The 16,509-nt window shown below is 43.1% G+C and overlaps 1 protein-coding gene and 1 pseudogene across 1 annotated transcript; one reads left to right on the top strand and one right to left on the bottom strand.

Moving 5' to 3' along the window:
* Nucleotides 1-1,671: 1,671 nt before the first annotated feature.
* On the top strand, nucleotides 1,672-3,144 carry LOC127778971 (uncharacterized). The gene has a single exon (XM_052305620.1). It carries the CDS (start codon nucleotides 1,750-1,752, stop codon nucleotides 2,977-2,979), a length of 1,230 nt encoding a protein of 409 aa, XP_052161580.1. The 5' UTR covers nucleotides 1,672-1,749; the 3' UTR covers nucleotides 2,980-3,144.
* Nucleotides 3,145-8,979: 5,835 nt separating this feature from the next.
* Nucleotides 8,980-10,240, bottom strand: LOC127778968 (uncharacterized; annotated as a pseudogene).
* Between the last annotated feature and the right edge of the window lie 6,269 nt (nucleotides 10,241-16,509).

Below are 16,509 nucleotides of genomic sequence, written 5' to 3'. Positions count from 1 at the left end.
CACATCCGACAGTTAAGAACGTGCGCCGCCGCCGCCAGGAATCCTAATTGGCGCGTACGCGCCGGCGGCGTGCACGTGCCGGTCCACACGGTCCAATAGATGGTTATATATATATATATATATATATATATATATATATATATATATATGACACTCATATGGGGCACCATGGTATGAAATACACAAATTCGCCCAATTTTTTCAAAATTTTCAAATTGTGAGTATATACCTAGTTATAAGTATTCGATTCATACCAATACCTAGCGACAAAACAACTGAAATTTAACTTTATTTCACAATCCAATATTACATACCTAACTAATTATATGTTTGGATGTTATATACCTAGAATCAAATTCTAATAAAAACATGTTTAAATTCAGTTCAAACTTGTTTTGAACTAGTTAGTAAAGTAGTTAATGTTAATACCTAAACATTTGAAGAAATTTCAAACTCATTTGAATTGAGTATATACTCAATTTGAATCATGGAGCCCGGGCACCATGGAGCACCAAACAAATTTACTATATATATATATATATATATATATATATATATATATATATATATATATATATATATATATATATATATATATATATATATATATGTATGTATGTATGTAAACTTTCAACTCTAGATTTGAATACTTTCAACTCCGACTTGAAAACTTTCAACTCCGATTTAAAAACTTTCAACTTCAACTTAAAAACTTTTAACTCATATTTGAAAACTTTTAACTCGAGATTCAAAAACTTTCAACTCAGATTCGAAAACTTTCAACTCGAGATTTGAAAACTTTCAATTCGGATTCGAAAACTTTCAACTCGAGATTTGAAAACTTTAAAGTACAGATTTGAAAAATTTTAAGTTAAGATTTGAAAAAATATGAAAACTTTCGACTCAGATTTAAAAACTTTCAACTCGAGATTTGAAAACTTTCGACTTCGATTCGAAAACTTTCGACTCGAGATTTGAAAACTTTCAAGTAAGATCCAAAAACTTTCAACTCGAGATTTGAATACTTTCAAATCAGATTTAAAAATTTTCAAGTTAAGATTTAAAAACTTTCAACTCAAAATATTTTTTTAAAAAATAAGTGTGCTAAAGATTAAAAAAAGTAATAAAAAATGAATAAAAAGGAAAAAATCGCAAAAAAAACCGAAAGAAAAAATCGCGATAAAAGAGAAAAAAAAAGGCCGTGGGTCGAGGGGCAGCTGGCGCGCGCGAGTTAGAGCTAGGTCAATAATATAGCCAACTACTGGCTATAAAACATCTATAGCTAATTTAATAGTCCATTCATACAATAGTTAACTGTAAAAATATACTACACCATTAATACCCGGTCCCATCTCTCATTCACACATGGCATCTTGGAATCCGTGTTGCAGCCGGCTATAAATCAGTAGCCCGCTTTTTTCTCTCTCTTCTATTTTCTTCTTGATATATATGGTTATAACCTGATTATAGCATGCTATTGTACCTACCCTTAGCAACACCCCCGCCGCCACCGAGCAACACAAACGTTTCGTCGACTATTTTCGTGGAGATCGCTCGTGTCCTCCGCCGCGCAACGCATCGCAATGCAACGTTTCGACTATTTTCGTGGATAACGTGGCCTCGTGGGGATAATAAAGCGGAAGGAAGGAGTGAAGGACCCAAACGTCCACACCACAATCCCCGCCGATCCTCGGAAACCTAATTAACCCGGCCGCCGGTGGGTAGCTACTAGCTAGCCTTAGCGTCGCGATGGCCTCGCCGCCGGCGCACCGTCAGCTCGACGCCCTCCCCGACGACCTCCTCGCGGAGGTCCTGATCCGCCTCCCGTCCCTCGCCGACCTCGGCCGCGCCTGCGCGTCCTGCGCCTCCTTCCGCCGCGTCGTCACCGACCCGGCCTTCCTCCGCCGCGCGCGCGCGCTCCACCCGCCGTCGCTCCTCGGGTTCTGCGGCGCCTCACCCGGCGCCGGCGGGTTCCACTTCCACCCCGCCGAGGCGCCCCACCCGTCCGCCCCCGCGGCCCGCGGCGTGCTCCGCGCCGCCGACTTCGGCTTCTCGTTCCTCCCTTCCCCTGATCCCCTCGGCTGGATCGTCCGTGACGTCCTCGGCGGCCGCTTCCTGCTCGACCGCGACGTCGTGGAAGAAGGCGCCGCCGCCGCCTCGAGGATCCTCGCCGTGTGCGACCCCTTGTTCCGGCGGTACTTGCTTCTCCCCCAGATTCCTCAAGACCTAGCCGCCGCCTCCGACCTCCGTCAATCGCGCCGCGGCGATACCTTCTTCGCTCCGATCGGTGAAGAAGAGTGCGTGGCGGCGGTGGCTGAGACGTCATTCAAGGTGATCTGGATTGCGGAGTGCGCAGATAAACTCGTCGCCTTCGTCTTCTCTTCAGTCACCGGGCAATGGCGAGCCACTGCATCTGTCTGCTGGGGAGATCTGAGCCCTGCATTCTCGCGCCCCGCTTGCCGCTCCATGTCGCGGCGCAGCTACGCATACGGCTGCTTCTACTGGATGATGGGTGACTCAGGGAAGAATCTGCTTGTGCTCGACATGCGTAGGATGGATTTCTCAGTTCTCGAGCTCCCATCGAGCGCGCCTGGCCATGACATTGTGGAATGCGCCATCGTAGAGGAAGGAGAAGGCAAGATTGGGATGTTCGCTTTCCGTAATTACATCGCAGGCTATGCACTCCAGATCTATTCTGCAAAGATGCAAAATGAAGGGAAAGCTGCTGCCGGCAAATGGAGTTTTGAGACTGCCATGGTCGTGCCTTTCGACGAATTCGGCATCCTGGGTGCGACCAGCAGGGAGTTGTTATTGAAAGTTCCTCCGAGTTTCGCGCGCGGGTGCTATTCGCTGGAGTTCAGCACAAACCCAAGTTGCAAGTATCTTGAGTCTGTCCGTAGGGTGATCAGTGGTGTTCCACCTTCGCTGTCATTCCTGTATGTTGGCTACCCGCCAACTCTATCATCACCAAGCATATGAAGCGGTAAGCTTGCTCTTTTCCTGGCCATATCTTTTTGCAAGAACTATGAAAATTAATTTGTGTTATGAGGGGATTACTAGAGGTTTACAATGTCTTTTTTGACCTTTCATTCTAAGGAACGTACTACTGCAACTGCATCAACAATCCCTCTTTAATATAGTCTATGTTTAGCCCTTTTTATTCAGCCTATTCATACGCAGTTTGGGCCGGGTTCCCGCAGCAAACCGATCAAACCCAGGGATACCCCCGGTTTAGACGGTTTAATTTGGTTTCAGCGGTTTATGGGGTTTGAACGCGCGCGCGAGGGTTTCTTCCAGCGATAGTTAAAATCGGCCATCATGCCCATCAATCAACATCACACTATCGAGCCCTTATTTCATTATTTGTGTTAGTATCTCTTAATGTTGGAATGCTGCCATTCTGTTTCTATACTGACTTTGCCACACCGAATTGTAGCCTGTGATGTTGTTAAGCTATATACATGCCTTAATTAGCACGGTATCCCTGCTAACTTATTTTGTGCATCACCCAATCACAAATGATCCATCAATTATCTCATTGGCATTGAGCAAATCATCTATTCTTCCTATCCAACAGCCAACTAATACAAATTTCCCCGCAAAAAAAAAAACTAATACAAATTTGATTAAACACGATAAGGGTCATCCAATAAGCATATTTACTTCCATTTCCTGGTTAAATGTTCATATTTGTGGTAGTTTGTTCCCTTTTCATATGACCACATAAGCTAGTGTGCTGATATTTTTTTTATATGGATAACCCTCTTGCTGTGTACTAGTAGCAGATCAGGGTTGTGTTCTTAAGACCCTGTTTAGATGGGACTAAAACTTTTAAGTCCCTATCACATCGGATGTTGGGACACTAATTATAAATATTAAACGTAAACTATTAATAAAACCCATCCATAATTTTAGACTAATTCGCGAGACGAATCTATTGAGTCTAATTAATCCATGATTAGCCTATGTGATGTTACAGTAAACATTCTCTAATTATGGATTAATTAGGCTTAAAAAATTTGTCTCGTAAATTAGCTTTCGTTTATGTAATTAGTTTTGTAAGTAATCTATATTTAATACTCTAAATTAGTGTCTAAATACAGAGATTAAAGTTAAGTCCCTGGATCCAAACACCACCTAAGTCTACTTTATGAACTTCACATCCTTCTTTTTTCACGTGCACACTTTTTAAACAACTAAACAATGCACTTTGTTAAAAAAAATCTGTAAGAAAGTTATTTTAAAAACATATTAGTTCATTTTTAAAGTTTTTTAAGCTAATACTACCTCCGTTTTTTAATAGATAACGCTGTTGACTTTTTCTTACATGTTTGCCCATTCGTCTCATTCAAAAAATTTACGTAATTATAATTTATTTGTTATGAGTTGTTTTATCACTCATAGTACTTTAAGTGTGATTTATATCTTATATATTTGCATAAAATTTTTGAATAAGACGAATGGTCAAACATGTGAGAAAAAGTCAACGGCGTCATCTATTGAAAAACGGAGGGAGTAATTTAGTAATGTACTAATGTATGCTTTGTTTTACGTGCCGGAGATCCTCCCAAACACACCCTGTTGTAGTACACACTGCCAGTTTTTCGCTATTCTGTTGAGAAAAGAGAACGACAGTTTAAGTAATGATGAGCCCTTTTCTGAAATTAGAAAGTTGCTTTGTCGTGATAAAGTTGCTTTCTTTTTTTCTAAGTTACTCCTATAATATATGTAAATTACTTTTAGGCTTTATTGAATTTACTTTTATGGGTCTAAGAAGTAATTTAGTGAAATCTAGAAGTAATTTAGATATATTATAAAAGTAATTTTTAATTTTTCATTAAAATATAATCATGTAAGATCTTGTTATAAAGATTCAATTCTTACGAACACAACGGTATAATCGAATCATAGATCGGGTGATTAGTTTAAGAGAAAATTATTTTTGAAGCCTGCGTAGCGTAGAGCATCGTATGGGCTTCCAATTTGGACTCCTCGGGATGATGCCACGTCCATGAATCACCAGGCCATGTATGAACGCACCAGTGCTTGTGGGATCAGACGGCTGATGAGCGTGTCGCGCGATAAGGCAAAACAGAGAGCGCGCGCGAATTAGATTTTGCCTACTCGAATATATCATAACACAAAACATTATTAAAAATACATATTTAATATTATGTATTATAAAACTACAGATTTAATATTAAAGTTATCATAGAACTACATATTTAAAAGAGTAAATTTCACAAAACTACATGTTCTATGGTTTAAGATGCAGAAAACCACACACATTTTGACACTTGGCACTTAAGTACATATATTTTGTTAGTTTAGTTTCACAAAACCACACTATCGATGAATGGATTCACCCGTGAGATGATGTGATTGTTCCATCTAGGATGAGGACGTGGCATCCTATTAATTTCGTGGCCGCGTCAGCTTCCCGCCCTCACTGACGAGCTCCTGGAGGAGATCTTCTTCCGTATCGGCTCTCCCGCGGACCTCGCCCGCGCCTCCTCCGCCTACGTCTCCTTCCGCCGACTCATCGCCGGCCGCCACTTCCTCCGCTGCTACCACTCCGTCTACCACCCGCCTCTCCTCCTCGGGTTCGTCCACCTCGGCGGCTTCGAGCCCGCCCAGCCGCCGCACCCCTCCGCTCCCGTCGCTCGCGCTCTCGCCGCCGCTACCGACTTCCCCACCACTCCGAAGCCAGCTCCCCACCGCTCCGAAGCCCACGTTTTTAAGATTGTTCGCTTTTGGAAATACATATCTGTGTTTGAGTTGGATTTTAAGCTCGTTTGCTTTTGAAACTACAAAAGAAGTCGTATAAGAAAATCTCTTTTAAAAAACTCCACATGCTAACTTAAGATGAAAGTCGGACTCCGAATTACAATTCATGTATTTTTAAAATAAATCTAAGCAAATTCTTATAGTGAATTTTAACATAACTAAACCGTATAACAATAATAAAATTAAAATAGCATTCACCCGTTGCAATGCACGGACATTTTTCTAGTAATATTGAAAGGATGGAGTAGTTAGAAGTTAGTTCTTTTATGGAACGGAGAGAGTAGATTTTAAGAACTCATCCCGATTCAAGCCAAGTAGACAAACATCAGAATACTTAAGAACTCATCCCGATTCAAGCCAAGTAAGTAGACAAACATCAGAATACTTAAAAAAAATGGTAGAGGCGATATGTGAATGTCGAAGATGACTAGCGTCATCGGTGCATACAGCCGAGTAATTTCAAACAGCTGAAACAGTACAGACCTTGCACAATTGTTTGCTTAATATCTTGTGCACATAAATATCCAAGTCATACAAAGTTTCAATAACCATAACAGATACTCCATCTGTTCCAAAATGGAGTAACTTAGAACCATAACACACACCTAGAATAGGATATAACCTAGCTCGGAAGGGCTTGTCCAGAATTGTTGTTCCAGGATAGGTCAAATCTTATCATCCAATCATAGGTTGAGTTATTTTGGAACGAAGGGAGTATGCAATTATTTGCTTAAATATCTTGTACACATAAATATCAAAGCTATACAAAGTTTCAATAACCATAGCATATATGCAATAAGGGCCCCTTTGAATCAAAGGATTTATGTAGGATTTTCATAGGATTCAAATCCTATAGGAAATTTTTCTATTTATCCATTTGATTCAAAGGATTGAAGCTTTCCAAATCCCATGAAATTCCTATGAAATGGCACATTGCATGTGGATTTTGGAGGAAATATAGCAAGAGCTCCAACCTCTTGAAAAATTTCCTTTGAGTCTATCTCTCTCATCCGATTCCTGTGTTTTTCCTGCGCTCCAATCAAACGACCATTTCTGTGTTTTGCAATCCTCTGTTTTACATTTCAATTTCTATCAGAATCCTGTGTTTTTCCTATTCCTCCATTTTTTTAACCCTGTGATTCAAAGGGGCCCTAAAACTGGAAACTCCACAGCAGCTATCATTCTACCAAAAGAATACAATATTGCTTTGCAGTTCAATATAACAATGAGAATATGAAAATCTGGCATACCATCTCAATTCATTCACCAATCTCACGCCTCACGCTAAGCACTATAGCTCGAAGAACTGCAATGTTTCACTAGTGGAGAAATCGTTTTTAGTCCCGGTTCGTAACCCTCCTATAGTCCCGGTTTTCAAACCGGGACTATGAATCTGGGACTAAAGATAGGGATCTTTAGTCCCGGTTGGTGTGGGACTAAATTAGAGATTAAATAGTAAGTAAATGAAAAAAAAACTATTGCCCACTCCCATCTTTAGTCCCAGGTATTAGGTGGGATGCGTACCATCCCAAATACACAAATCAATCATATACACTACAGATTATACATCCCAAATCAAAGAAACATCCCAAATATACAAATCATACACAAATCATGTACATCTTAGATCCATACCATGATATTCAAAAAAAATTATACATCTCAATCCATACAATGAACCACAGATTCTTCATCTCAATCTACACATGGATCACAAATTCTTTGAAAAAAAAAAGAAAAAAAAACTAAGCAAAGCCGCCGGCCGGCTGAGCCGGCTGCCGCCTCCCCGGCCGCCGCTGCCGCGCCGCCGCACGGCCCTCCGCGCCGCGCCGCCGCGCTGCCCTCCGCTGGCCGGGCCGCCCACCCCCTCCTGCTGCGCACACTGGATCGAGTTGGGAAGGGGAGTTGGGAAGGGATAAGAAGGAAAAGAGATAAGGAGGAAGGGAAGAGATAAGATTAGAGATGGAGGGAGAGAGGAGTGGGTGTGGATGAGAAAAGAGTGGACGAGAAAAGAGGATAAGTAACAGGGATTATATAGTGCGTTTTGATCTTTAATCCCAGTTCGTAACACCAACCGGGACTAAAGATCCTGGAGGGGCCTGACAACACCTGACAGCATGTGAACCGGCCGGTTGGTAACACCAATCGGGACTAAAGATCACGTAGTTCCCGTTCTACTTATAAACCGGGTCTAAAAACCATCTTTAGTCTTGGTTTTTACTGCATCCGAGACTATTGTGGTTTTTGGTCGACCGGGCAAAGATGGTTTCTCCACTAGTGTTTCTTTCACCGTGAACACTGAATCTGACACAAATAACCCAAGAAATTAGATATTGAATAAGACCTTTCAGACCAGATTGCACATATTCAAGACTTGTGAACCAGAAAGGAACAAACTACTATTAATAGGCTACATGTAACACTTCATAAATTGATCAGGGGAGGAAAAAACATGTTATGTTAGATAGCTGAGATAGTTATTAGTAATTCAAAATAAATCTATAAAATGCATGAAAAACCCACCTTCAGAACTCATTTTAGCCCTTACCAATTGATTATATCAAATCTCACATTCTCAACTTAATTGAAACATGTCACGACAAACACTCACCACTACGTGTTCATTATTGTGGTTTGCAATATATAGAAGTTGGAACACCTAGCTATGTGTTTGTCATTGTGGTTTGCAATATATAAGTTGGAACACCTAGCTAGAGTACTAGACAAAAAAGCTGAATATTATAATTATTAAATAACCACCAAACACAGGTCATACAAAATTAGTAGCTTCATGTTGAAGGGCAAAATAAATCAGCCATAAGTATATCGAACTCCTAATCAAAGCAACTAAAAGGAAGAGAAATGATAACTTAGGGCTACTTGAATTCCACGATAAGCACTAAGCAGTTCGTAGCAGGATCATCTCCTTCATTTGCCCCATTATCTTAATCGGTCTTGTACAATATAATTGCGCAACAAACAAGCAAATCTCTCTAATGTCCTTTCCTTTATATATTTTCCCCATACCACACAAATGTTGCATACTATAATCGCTATGATAACTGTTTAAACAAGGAGCAGATATTGCAATAATAAATCAAGCATCATCCACGCAGATATATATCATAAGCCACGAGATAACTATGCCGAAAAATAAAGACATAATCAGGATACAACAGGAAATTTACCATCTCATATTATTTCTGGCGACAACGAAGGCTGGAAGTTGGTATATATGTCAGTACGTAAACTGTAGTACTTCAGAACACACACCGGCTCAAGCTGCAAGGTCTTGACATCCAGTGAAAAGCATTCCAAGTCTGGCTCCTCCGGTGTATCTTCTTCGCCTCCCCCTCGGGACCTGGTTAACAGCAAGTGCTTCTCCATCGCACCTCTAATGTAATACCGGTAGCCATGATCCAGTGGGATTATCTTCTCCATCTGCTCGCGACGAGTCGCCCCTTCTTTTCCCCAAATGCTGTAGTGGAGATCAAACGTGCCACCAATGCTCCCCCGGAGAGCAAAGATCCCAGTCATGCCTTCCCCTGCCTCAACAATGGCGGTCGGTCCCCCAAGGCAGACTGGTGGGGGTTCAGCAATGGAGAATTTCATCAGTCGGGTGTCGAGCACCAGCAACATGGTCCTCAAAATCCCCCAGTAGAAGCAGCCGCACGCGTATCGGCGGCTGGAGAACACTCGACCCGGTGACGAAAACACTAGGCTCGGTGACGACGACGACGGCGGCGGCGGCGGCGACAGACTGGCTCCATTGAACAGATCGGTGGTGCTCGGGGAGGCACCGGCGAGCCATTGACCGGTGCTCGAATTGAAGACGAAGGCGATAATCTTGGCCTTGCATTCAGAGCACCTTGAATGAGGTATCGTCCTCCTCCTCTTCGATGTGGGGAGCGAGGAAGGGCTCGCACCAGCGGTCCAGGTGGACGCGGACAGGGCGGTCCACCGAAGCGGCGAGGTCGTCGAGGATCGGGGGAAGGAGGAGGAATCGCCGGCGCAGGGGGTCGCACACGGCGATCTCCGTGAAGACCAACGGCTTCTCGCTGCCTCCGGTCTCGGCCTTGGTATCTCGGTCGACGAGGACGCGGCCGCCGCGGACGTCGCGGACCATCCAGCTGCCGGCTGGGGAGGGGAGGAAGGAGAGGGCGAAGTCCACGGCGTCGGCCACCGCCCTGGCGGCGGGAGCGGAGGGGTGGGGAGGGAGCGCCGGGTGGAAGCCCCTGTGGTCGAGGAAGCCGACGAAGGGCGGGGCGTGGAGGGAGCGGAAGCGGCGGAGGAAGGAGCGGTCGGTGGTGACGAGACGGCGGAAGGAGACGCATGCCGCGGAGGCGCGGACGAGGTCCTCCGGGGTGGGTAGGCGGAGGAAGATCTCCGCGATGAGGTCGTTGGTGAGCGCCGCCACCGGCGGCGACGGCGAGGCCATTTCGTCGCCGGCCATCGGTGCAGCGGCCAGCCGGGGGAAGGAGGTTTAGGACGGGGATTACTAATTCGCGCGTACGCGCTGGTTCAGTTACTCGCGCGCACTTCCACGTGTTCAGCTGCAGAACGAACCCTGTCGCGATCCCATCGCTAATCACGGAGATTAGCGTTAATCACGGTAATTAGATTTAATCACACGCTACAGTAATTTCACAATACAACAATAAAAATTCGAGTCGAAAGTTTTCAAAATTGACTTGAAAGTTTTCAAAATCTAATTTAAAAGTTTTTAAATATTGACTTGAAAGTTTTAAAATTTAAGTTGAAAGTATTTAAATTTTGAGATGAAAACTTTGAATTTTGAGTTAAAAGTTCTTAAAATTTGAGTTGCAAGTTTTAAATTTCAATATGAAAGTTTTTGATTTTGAGATGAAAATTTTGAATTTTATGTTGGAACTTTTCAAATTTTGAGTGGAGAGTTTCAAATTTTGAGAAGAAAGCATTTAAATTTTAAGTTGAAAATTTTCAACTTTCAAGTTAAAAGTTTTAAATTTTGGATATGACTTTTTTTAGAAGGTTTTAAATTTTATTTGAAAATTTAAATATTATGTATAAGTTTTTGAAATTTGTAGTAATAAGAAGAAAACAACCTTTATGCGAAAAGAAAAAAAGAATGGTCACCGTAATTCAGATCGTGATTAGTCAAAACCTGATTACACTAATCCAATCTTATCTGCGCATGTGAACGTGTGCGTGTCCCCACCTACTGACCTTCCTGCACTGCGACACTGCGCAATCGTGTAGTGGGCTGGGGCGGAACCGCACGCGACTTCGTTCGCTGGCGCAGACGCGCGCAATAGGAAATTCGGTTTAGGACTTATGGATCCCAGTCCCAGGGAGGGTGGTTGGTTTGGTTCGTGGAGTAAAAAGGCTTTGTGTTCGCTATCTCAGATCCCAACCGGAATAGTAACGCACGAAAAATAGAGAGGTCTATTAGCGCGTGATTAATTAAGTATTAGCTAATTTTTTTAAAAAAAGAATTAATTTGATTTTTTTAAACAACTTTCGTATATAATTTTTTTGCAAAAAAACCAAAAACGCATTGTTTAGCGGTTTGAAAAATGTACGCGCAGAAAACGAGGAAGAGGGGTTGAGAAAAGGAGCATCCGAACACACTCTTGACTCAAAGCTAACCTTTGCTCCATGTGACTGAGTCACTGACCAAGTCAAAAAAAAAGTCTATTTGGTTCACACATATCTTGCCCTTGTTTGAATTAGAGATGACAATTTTGCCCGCGAGTCCAGATATCCACGGATACCCAGCCCGATTGGTATGGACATGGGTGTAATATTTTGTCGGTGGGCATGCCCGTCTGAAACTCGAGAACATCGTGGGCAACAATTGGGTATTGTTTTTTGTCCGCGGGTAGTCCATACCCGACTCGTACATATATATGACCTAATTTTGCCCTATCTCTTATTCCTTATATCCATTTATTTGGCCCATTTGGCCCACTAACTATGGACATACATATACTCAACTAATAGAAACCCTAACCTATTCCAATCCCCTCTCCTATTCCGGTATTCCCCACTCCCCTCTCCTATTCCAATCCCTATGGCGGCGGCGGCGCAGGCTGGCGACGACGGCATGGATTAGCAACGACGGCGGCGACCCAAGCAAGAGACAGTGCAGCGGCGGCGCGGGCAGGCGACGGCAGGGAGCGGCGGCGCGAGATGGCATCGTAGCCTCGCAGGGCGACGGCGGCGGCGGCTCCTCAGGGCCACGATGGCGGCGGTGACGGCTTAGGGCCTCGATGACGAGGGCGATGAGCCGGCGACGGTGGCTCAGGGCGACAATGACGAGCCGGTGATAGCGACCGAGGGCGACGAGCCGGCGGCAGCAGGCGACAATGACGACGATCGAGGGCCGCGAACCGGCGACGGGAGGCGGAAGGCATACCCAATGGATATCCACCGGGCATACCCGTGCCTGTCGGGCATGGGTATGGGCACAGAGTTTTGCCCATTAATCCTGTTGGGCAGGGTTCGGGCGGGCAAGGTCGGGTGCCGAGTCGGGCATGGTTTTGCTCTACTCGTGCCCGACCTGACCCATTGCCGTCCCTAGTTTGAATTGCATGTCTCAACCGCAAAATCGAGTATAATGCCTCTCGTAACTTTAAAGACCGGTGCAAATTAACTCTTTTAGCGGTTTGAGAAGCGTTTTTGTTAATGTTGTAATTGTCTTGGTCCAAAAGTGCTGACATGACAGCCTAGTCATCAAAGAAATTAAAAATAGAAGTGGGTCCCACCTGTAAGGGACAGCAGTAAAAATGAAAATATGGTGGAGCCCACTTATCAATTCCACTTCTCCTTGTTCTTCCTCCCTTCTATTTCCCCGCTTCTTCTTCTCCTTGTATCTAGTCAGGTTGAGCAGGAGGCGGAGCAATGCGTGCACCAACAGTCGCGCATGCGAGTGCCCACTTGTGGACACGCGAGCGCCCGCGAACTAGCATTTTCGAGCCCCATGCGAAAACCATCGGCTGACTGGATCCCCGCCGTGCGCGCGAGCGCGCGGACGCTCGCCACCAGATATGGATTTTTGTTAATTTCGCCCACCTGGGCCAGCCCTTTAAGGAACATCGGGCTTTACAGTTAACTCGGCCCAATAACGCTCTCCATTTTTCTCTTTAGACAACTACAAATACACACCTACTCCTACATCCTTTGGCACACGTTTAATTTCACATCTATCACTCAAAACAAGTGCTTGGAAGTCGAAACACCCGGTTTTTCCGGTTTATATATAAAATTATTTAATCCTTAAAATCCCTAAAAATATTATTGAAATAGTGTGTTCCAAGCTGCTTCCTTCATCTTCATATTCTAAGTTGGTTTATTATGAGACGTAGGCTTATCATATACTCCCTCAATTCTGTATCATAAGTAGTTCTGTTTTTTTCATAGTCAAACTTTTTAAGATTTAATCAATTTTTTGAAAATATTTAACAACATAGGTAATCAAATTAGTTTCATTAAACATGACGTTAAATATATTTATTTTTATTGAAAATGTCACTGCATTTCTTTATAAACTTAAAATGTTTAACTAGTAAAATAGTAAAAAATGATTTATAACGAGAAAAAGGGAGTATTACCCTTAACTTGGGACCGAGCATTTCTCACCTATACTACACACCAGGGTTTGCGATTCCGAGATAACCTTCCGTTCCAGGCTCTGACGGTATGATGGTTTTCACGAAATCCGGTGAAAAACCAGTATTTTTCGAACAAATTTAAGATGGCTTCTACTTTCGAGTTTCAAGCCATGTCGAAATTTCATACGGCTTCTACTTTTGAGCCATATCGAAACCTTGGTTTTCCGCGAAATTTAACCGGTTTTTGTCGGAATTGTGAAGCCTGCTACGTACAACGAAAGTACCAGCAAAATACAAGCTGTCAGGTTGCAAGTTGCAACTCTTTTGGCTGTTGCAAGTGCAGAGTTTCCTAAACCGCTAGTAACTGCGTGTTATTACGCTTGGTATGGTAAATGGTTTGCTACAGTTATCACGTGGTAAATATACTTATATTACCGGGACACGGTAACCCGGCCGAGGTGGTTTCCCAACCTGTTTGCAACCGATCGATCGGCTCTCGGCTTTGCGCCGGCTCGCTCGCGTGATGCGTATCCGTGCACGTGTAAGGCTCAAAGCGGAAGCCGCAACCCAAAGTGCGCGAGGCCCACTTGCCGCTGCACTACGGATGGTGCGCACAGGCCACAGGCCCACAGCGAAGCGAGGCACTTCGCGCTCACGGCTAGGATCCACCGGATGGCGTCGCTTTCCGCCCCCATAATTTTCCGTTCGTGGCGTGCGGCACGCGCACGACATCCCTTTGCTTTCCTTTGCTTTGCTTCACCCGTATCGCATCGCGCTCGCCCACTCGTGCTCTCGCTTGCCGACCATTATATACCGTGCGAAAGCAAGCAACACCATGGAGTGAAAAAATAAAATAAATGGGAGAAGCGTTGCGTTGGGTGTGCTATTTTCTCTTGGTTTTAAAGCTGATTGATTAATTACGTGCACCTCTCGTTGCGCGTTTTGCGGTGTGTAAGAGCCAAGAGGCTTAGGGCAGTCCCAACCTATAGTGTTCATAAGAAGTGTCTATGATGCCATGTCAATAAGACATCATAATAGAAACTACACTCTACAACTTATGGTTTCTTAAAGTGGGCCATTAATAAATACATCATCTCTCTTCTCTACCAATCATATTTATTCTTCATCTATTATGAAGACACTATTATCTCCCAATGCAAAACTTGATAGTGTCCAGTGCATAGGTTCTCGTGTTGAAGTTGTGTCTTGCATGAGACCCAGGCCCTGTTTGGTTCCATGGGCTAATGTTTAGCCCTCACCTTTTAGCCTCAAATTAGCCCTCAAGGATCCAAACAGGTGGGCTAATTTTAAGCTAATGTGAATTAGCCCCCCTCAAAACATTAGCCCCTCCAAGGGGTGCTAATGGGGCTAATTTTGTGTGGGGACCATCAAAAAGCAGCTCTTTCTCTCCTTCTCTCTCCTCGCTCTCTCTCCACCTTTTAGCCTTGAATTAGCCCATAGATCCAAACATATCACCCTAGGCTAATGTTTAGCCTACCAATTCATGACTAAACATTAGTTCTCAAAATTAGCCCTGGGCTAATCTTCCAAACAGGGCCCCAGTTTCTTCCTCTATTCACTCTCTCTCTTAATTAATATAGTACCACATAAGGTAAAAGTTCTACATGGCAATGTAGTTAATGCCATAGACACCATCCTAGGTGGAGGGTTGTGACTGCCCTTATGCTTGAGTCATTACTTCCATAATAAAATTGGAGTAAGAGCAATTTTAATAGTATAGCTAACTATTAGCTTTAAATCATCTAAAGTTAATTTAATAGTCAATTTATACAATAGTTTCCTATAAACATATATTACATTATTAATATTTTGTTCCACCTATCATACACACATTGTGTCTTATAGTCTGTACTGTAGTTCGCTATAAATCTGTTATCTCCTCAATATGTGTTTATAGCTTACTTTTATAATCTGTTATTGTACTTGCTCTAATCGTGGTACGTAATATGCCCTGCCTGAATATATAAGCCCCAAGTGTCTTCTAGCATGCAACACACCTCTATGTTTTGTATCAATAGCTTGGTAGGCAACATATAGGAAGATTTTTTTTTGGTGAAATTTTCAAATAATCATGGTTTTAATTATAGTAATATATTGCACTATGAGTTATTAATGGCCGAATTTCAACTTTGAAAGCATAACCCTAAAAAGTTTTAAAGATCGTGGCAAATCATATCTCACTTTCTACGGGTCGATCATACAGACAGGAACTTGTATCGCTCTGAACCATACATTAGACTTCAATGATGCAGTATCAAATTAAAGTCATCTTTTTTTTTTCTTTTCGGGGTTGGGGGTGGGGGGGGGGGGGGGGGGAGGGGGGTTGAACCAATAATTCAGTGTCAAGATATGATTGGCAGAATGGACCTTCTAACAATAAAACTAATAATTAACAAGGCAAGCTGCAAAAGCAACATCCTTTGGCCGTCTTTAGTTCCTCCTCCAAATTTTTTTTGACATATACGGACACACATTTGAAGTATTAAATATAGACTAATAATAAAAAAAATTACAGATTCCGCCTGTAAATTGTGAGACGAATTTTTTAAACCAAATTAATCTGTCATTAGTAAATATTTACTGTAGCACCACATTGTTATATCATGACGTAATTAGGCTCAAAAGATTCGTCTCACAATTTACATGCAAACTATGCAATTGGTTTTTTCATCCACATTTAATGTTTTATGCATGTGTTCAAATAGAAGAAATTTTGAAAGTTAGAAAGTAACTAAACACAGCCCTTGTAGTTTTAGTAATCTACAGACCAAAACAGCTTTTTCGGTGAAAAATCTAATACGCATACTATTAATCACATGAACATGCAAAAGACCACGAAACAAAGATACCTCCAAGATAGAAGAACATTCATTTCCGGTTGATTTGGCAGAAGAACTAACTTCTTGTTCAGGATACGCAAGCAAAACATGTCGGCTGAACTTAAAAAAAACAAACGTGCCTTTCATGACGCAAATTCTCAGGTACACGTTTGGTGCCCCGGAGCGCCGGCGAGCCGATGGATAGGAACGCCGCCACCTACTCCCACTGCCACGTGGGCCCACATGGCCCACCACCAGTCTGGCCCTGGCGGGTGGGCTTGGCCGCCCGA

Source organism: Oryza glaberrima, chromosome 7 (genome assembly GCF_000147395.1).
Source record: "Oryza glaberrima chromosome 7, OglaRS2, whole genome shotgun sequence".
Lineage (NCBI taxonomy): Eukaryota > Viridiplantae > Streptophyta > Magnoliopsida > Poales > Poaceae > Oryza > Oryza glaberrima.
The sequence above is the reverse complement of the archived record's forward strand: the minus strand, read 5'-3'. Positions and strand labels throughout refer to the sequence as shown.

Coding starts and splice junctions, on each gene's coding strand:
- LOC127778971 (XM_052305620.1), top strand. CDS start 1,750: ATGGCCTCGCCGCCGGCGCACCGTCAGCTCGACGCCCTCCCCGACGAC.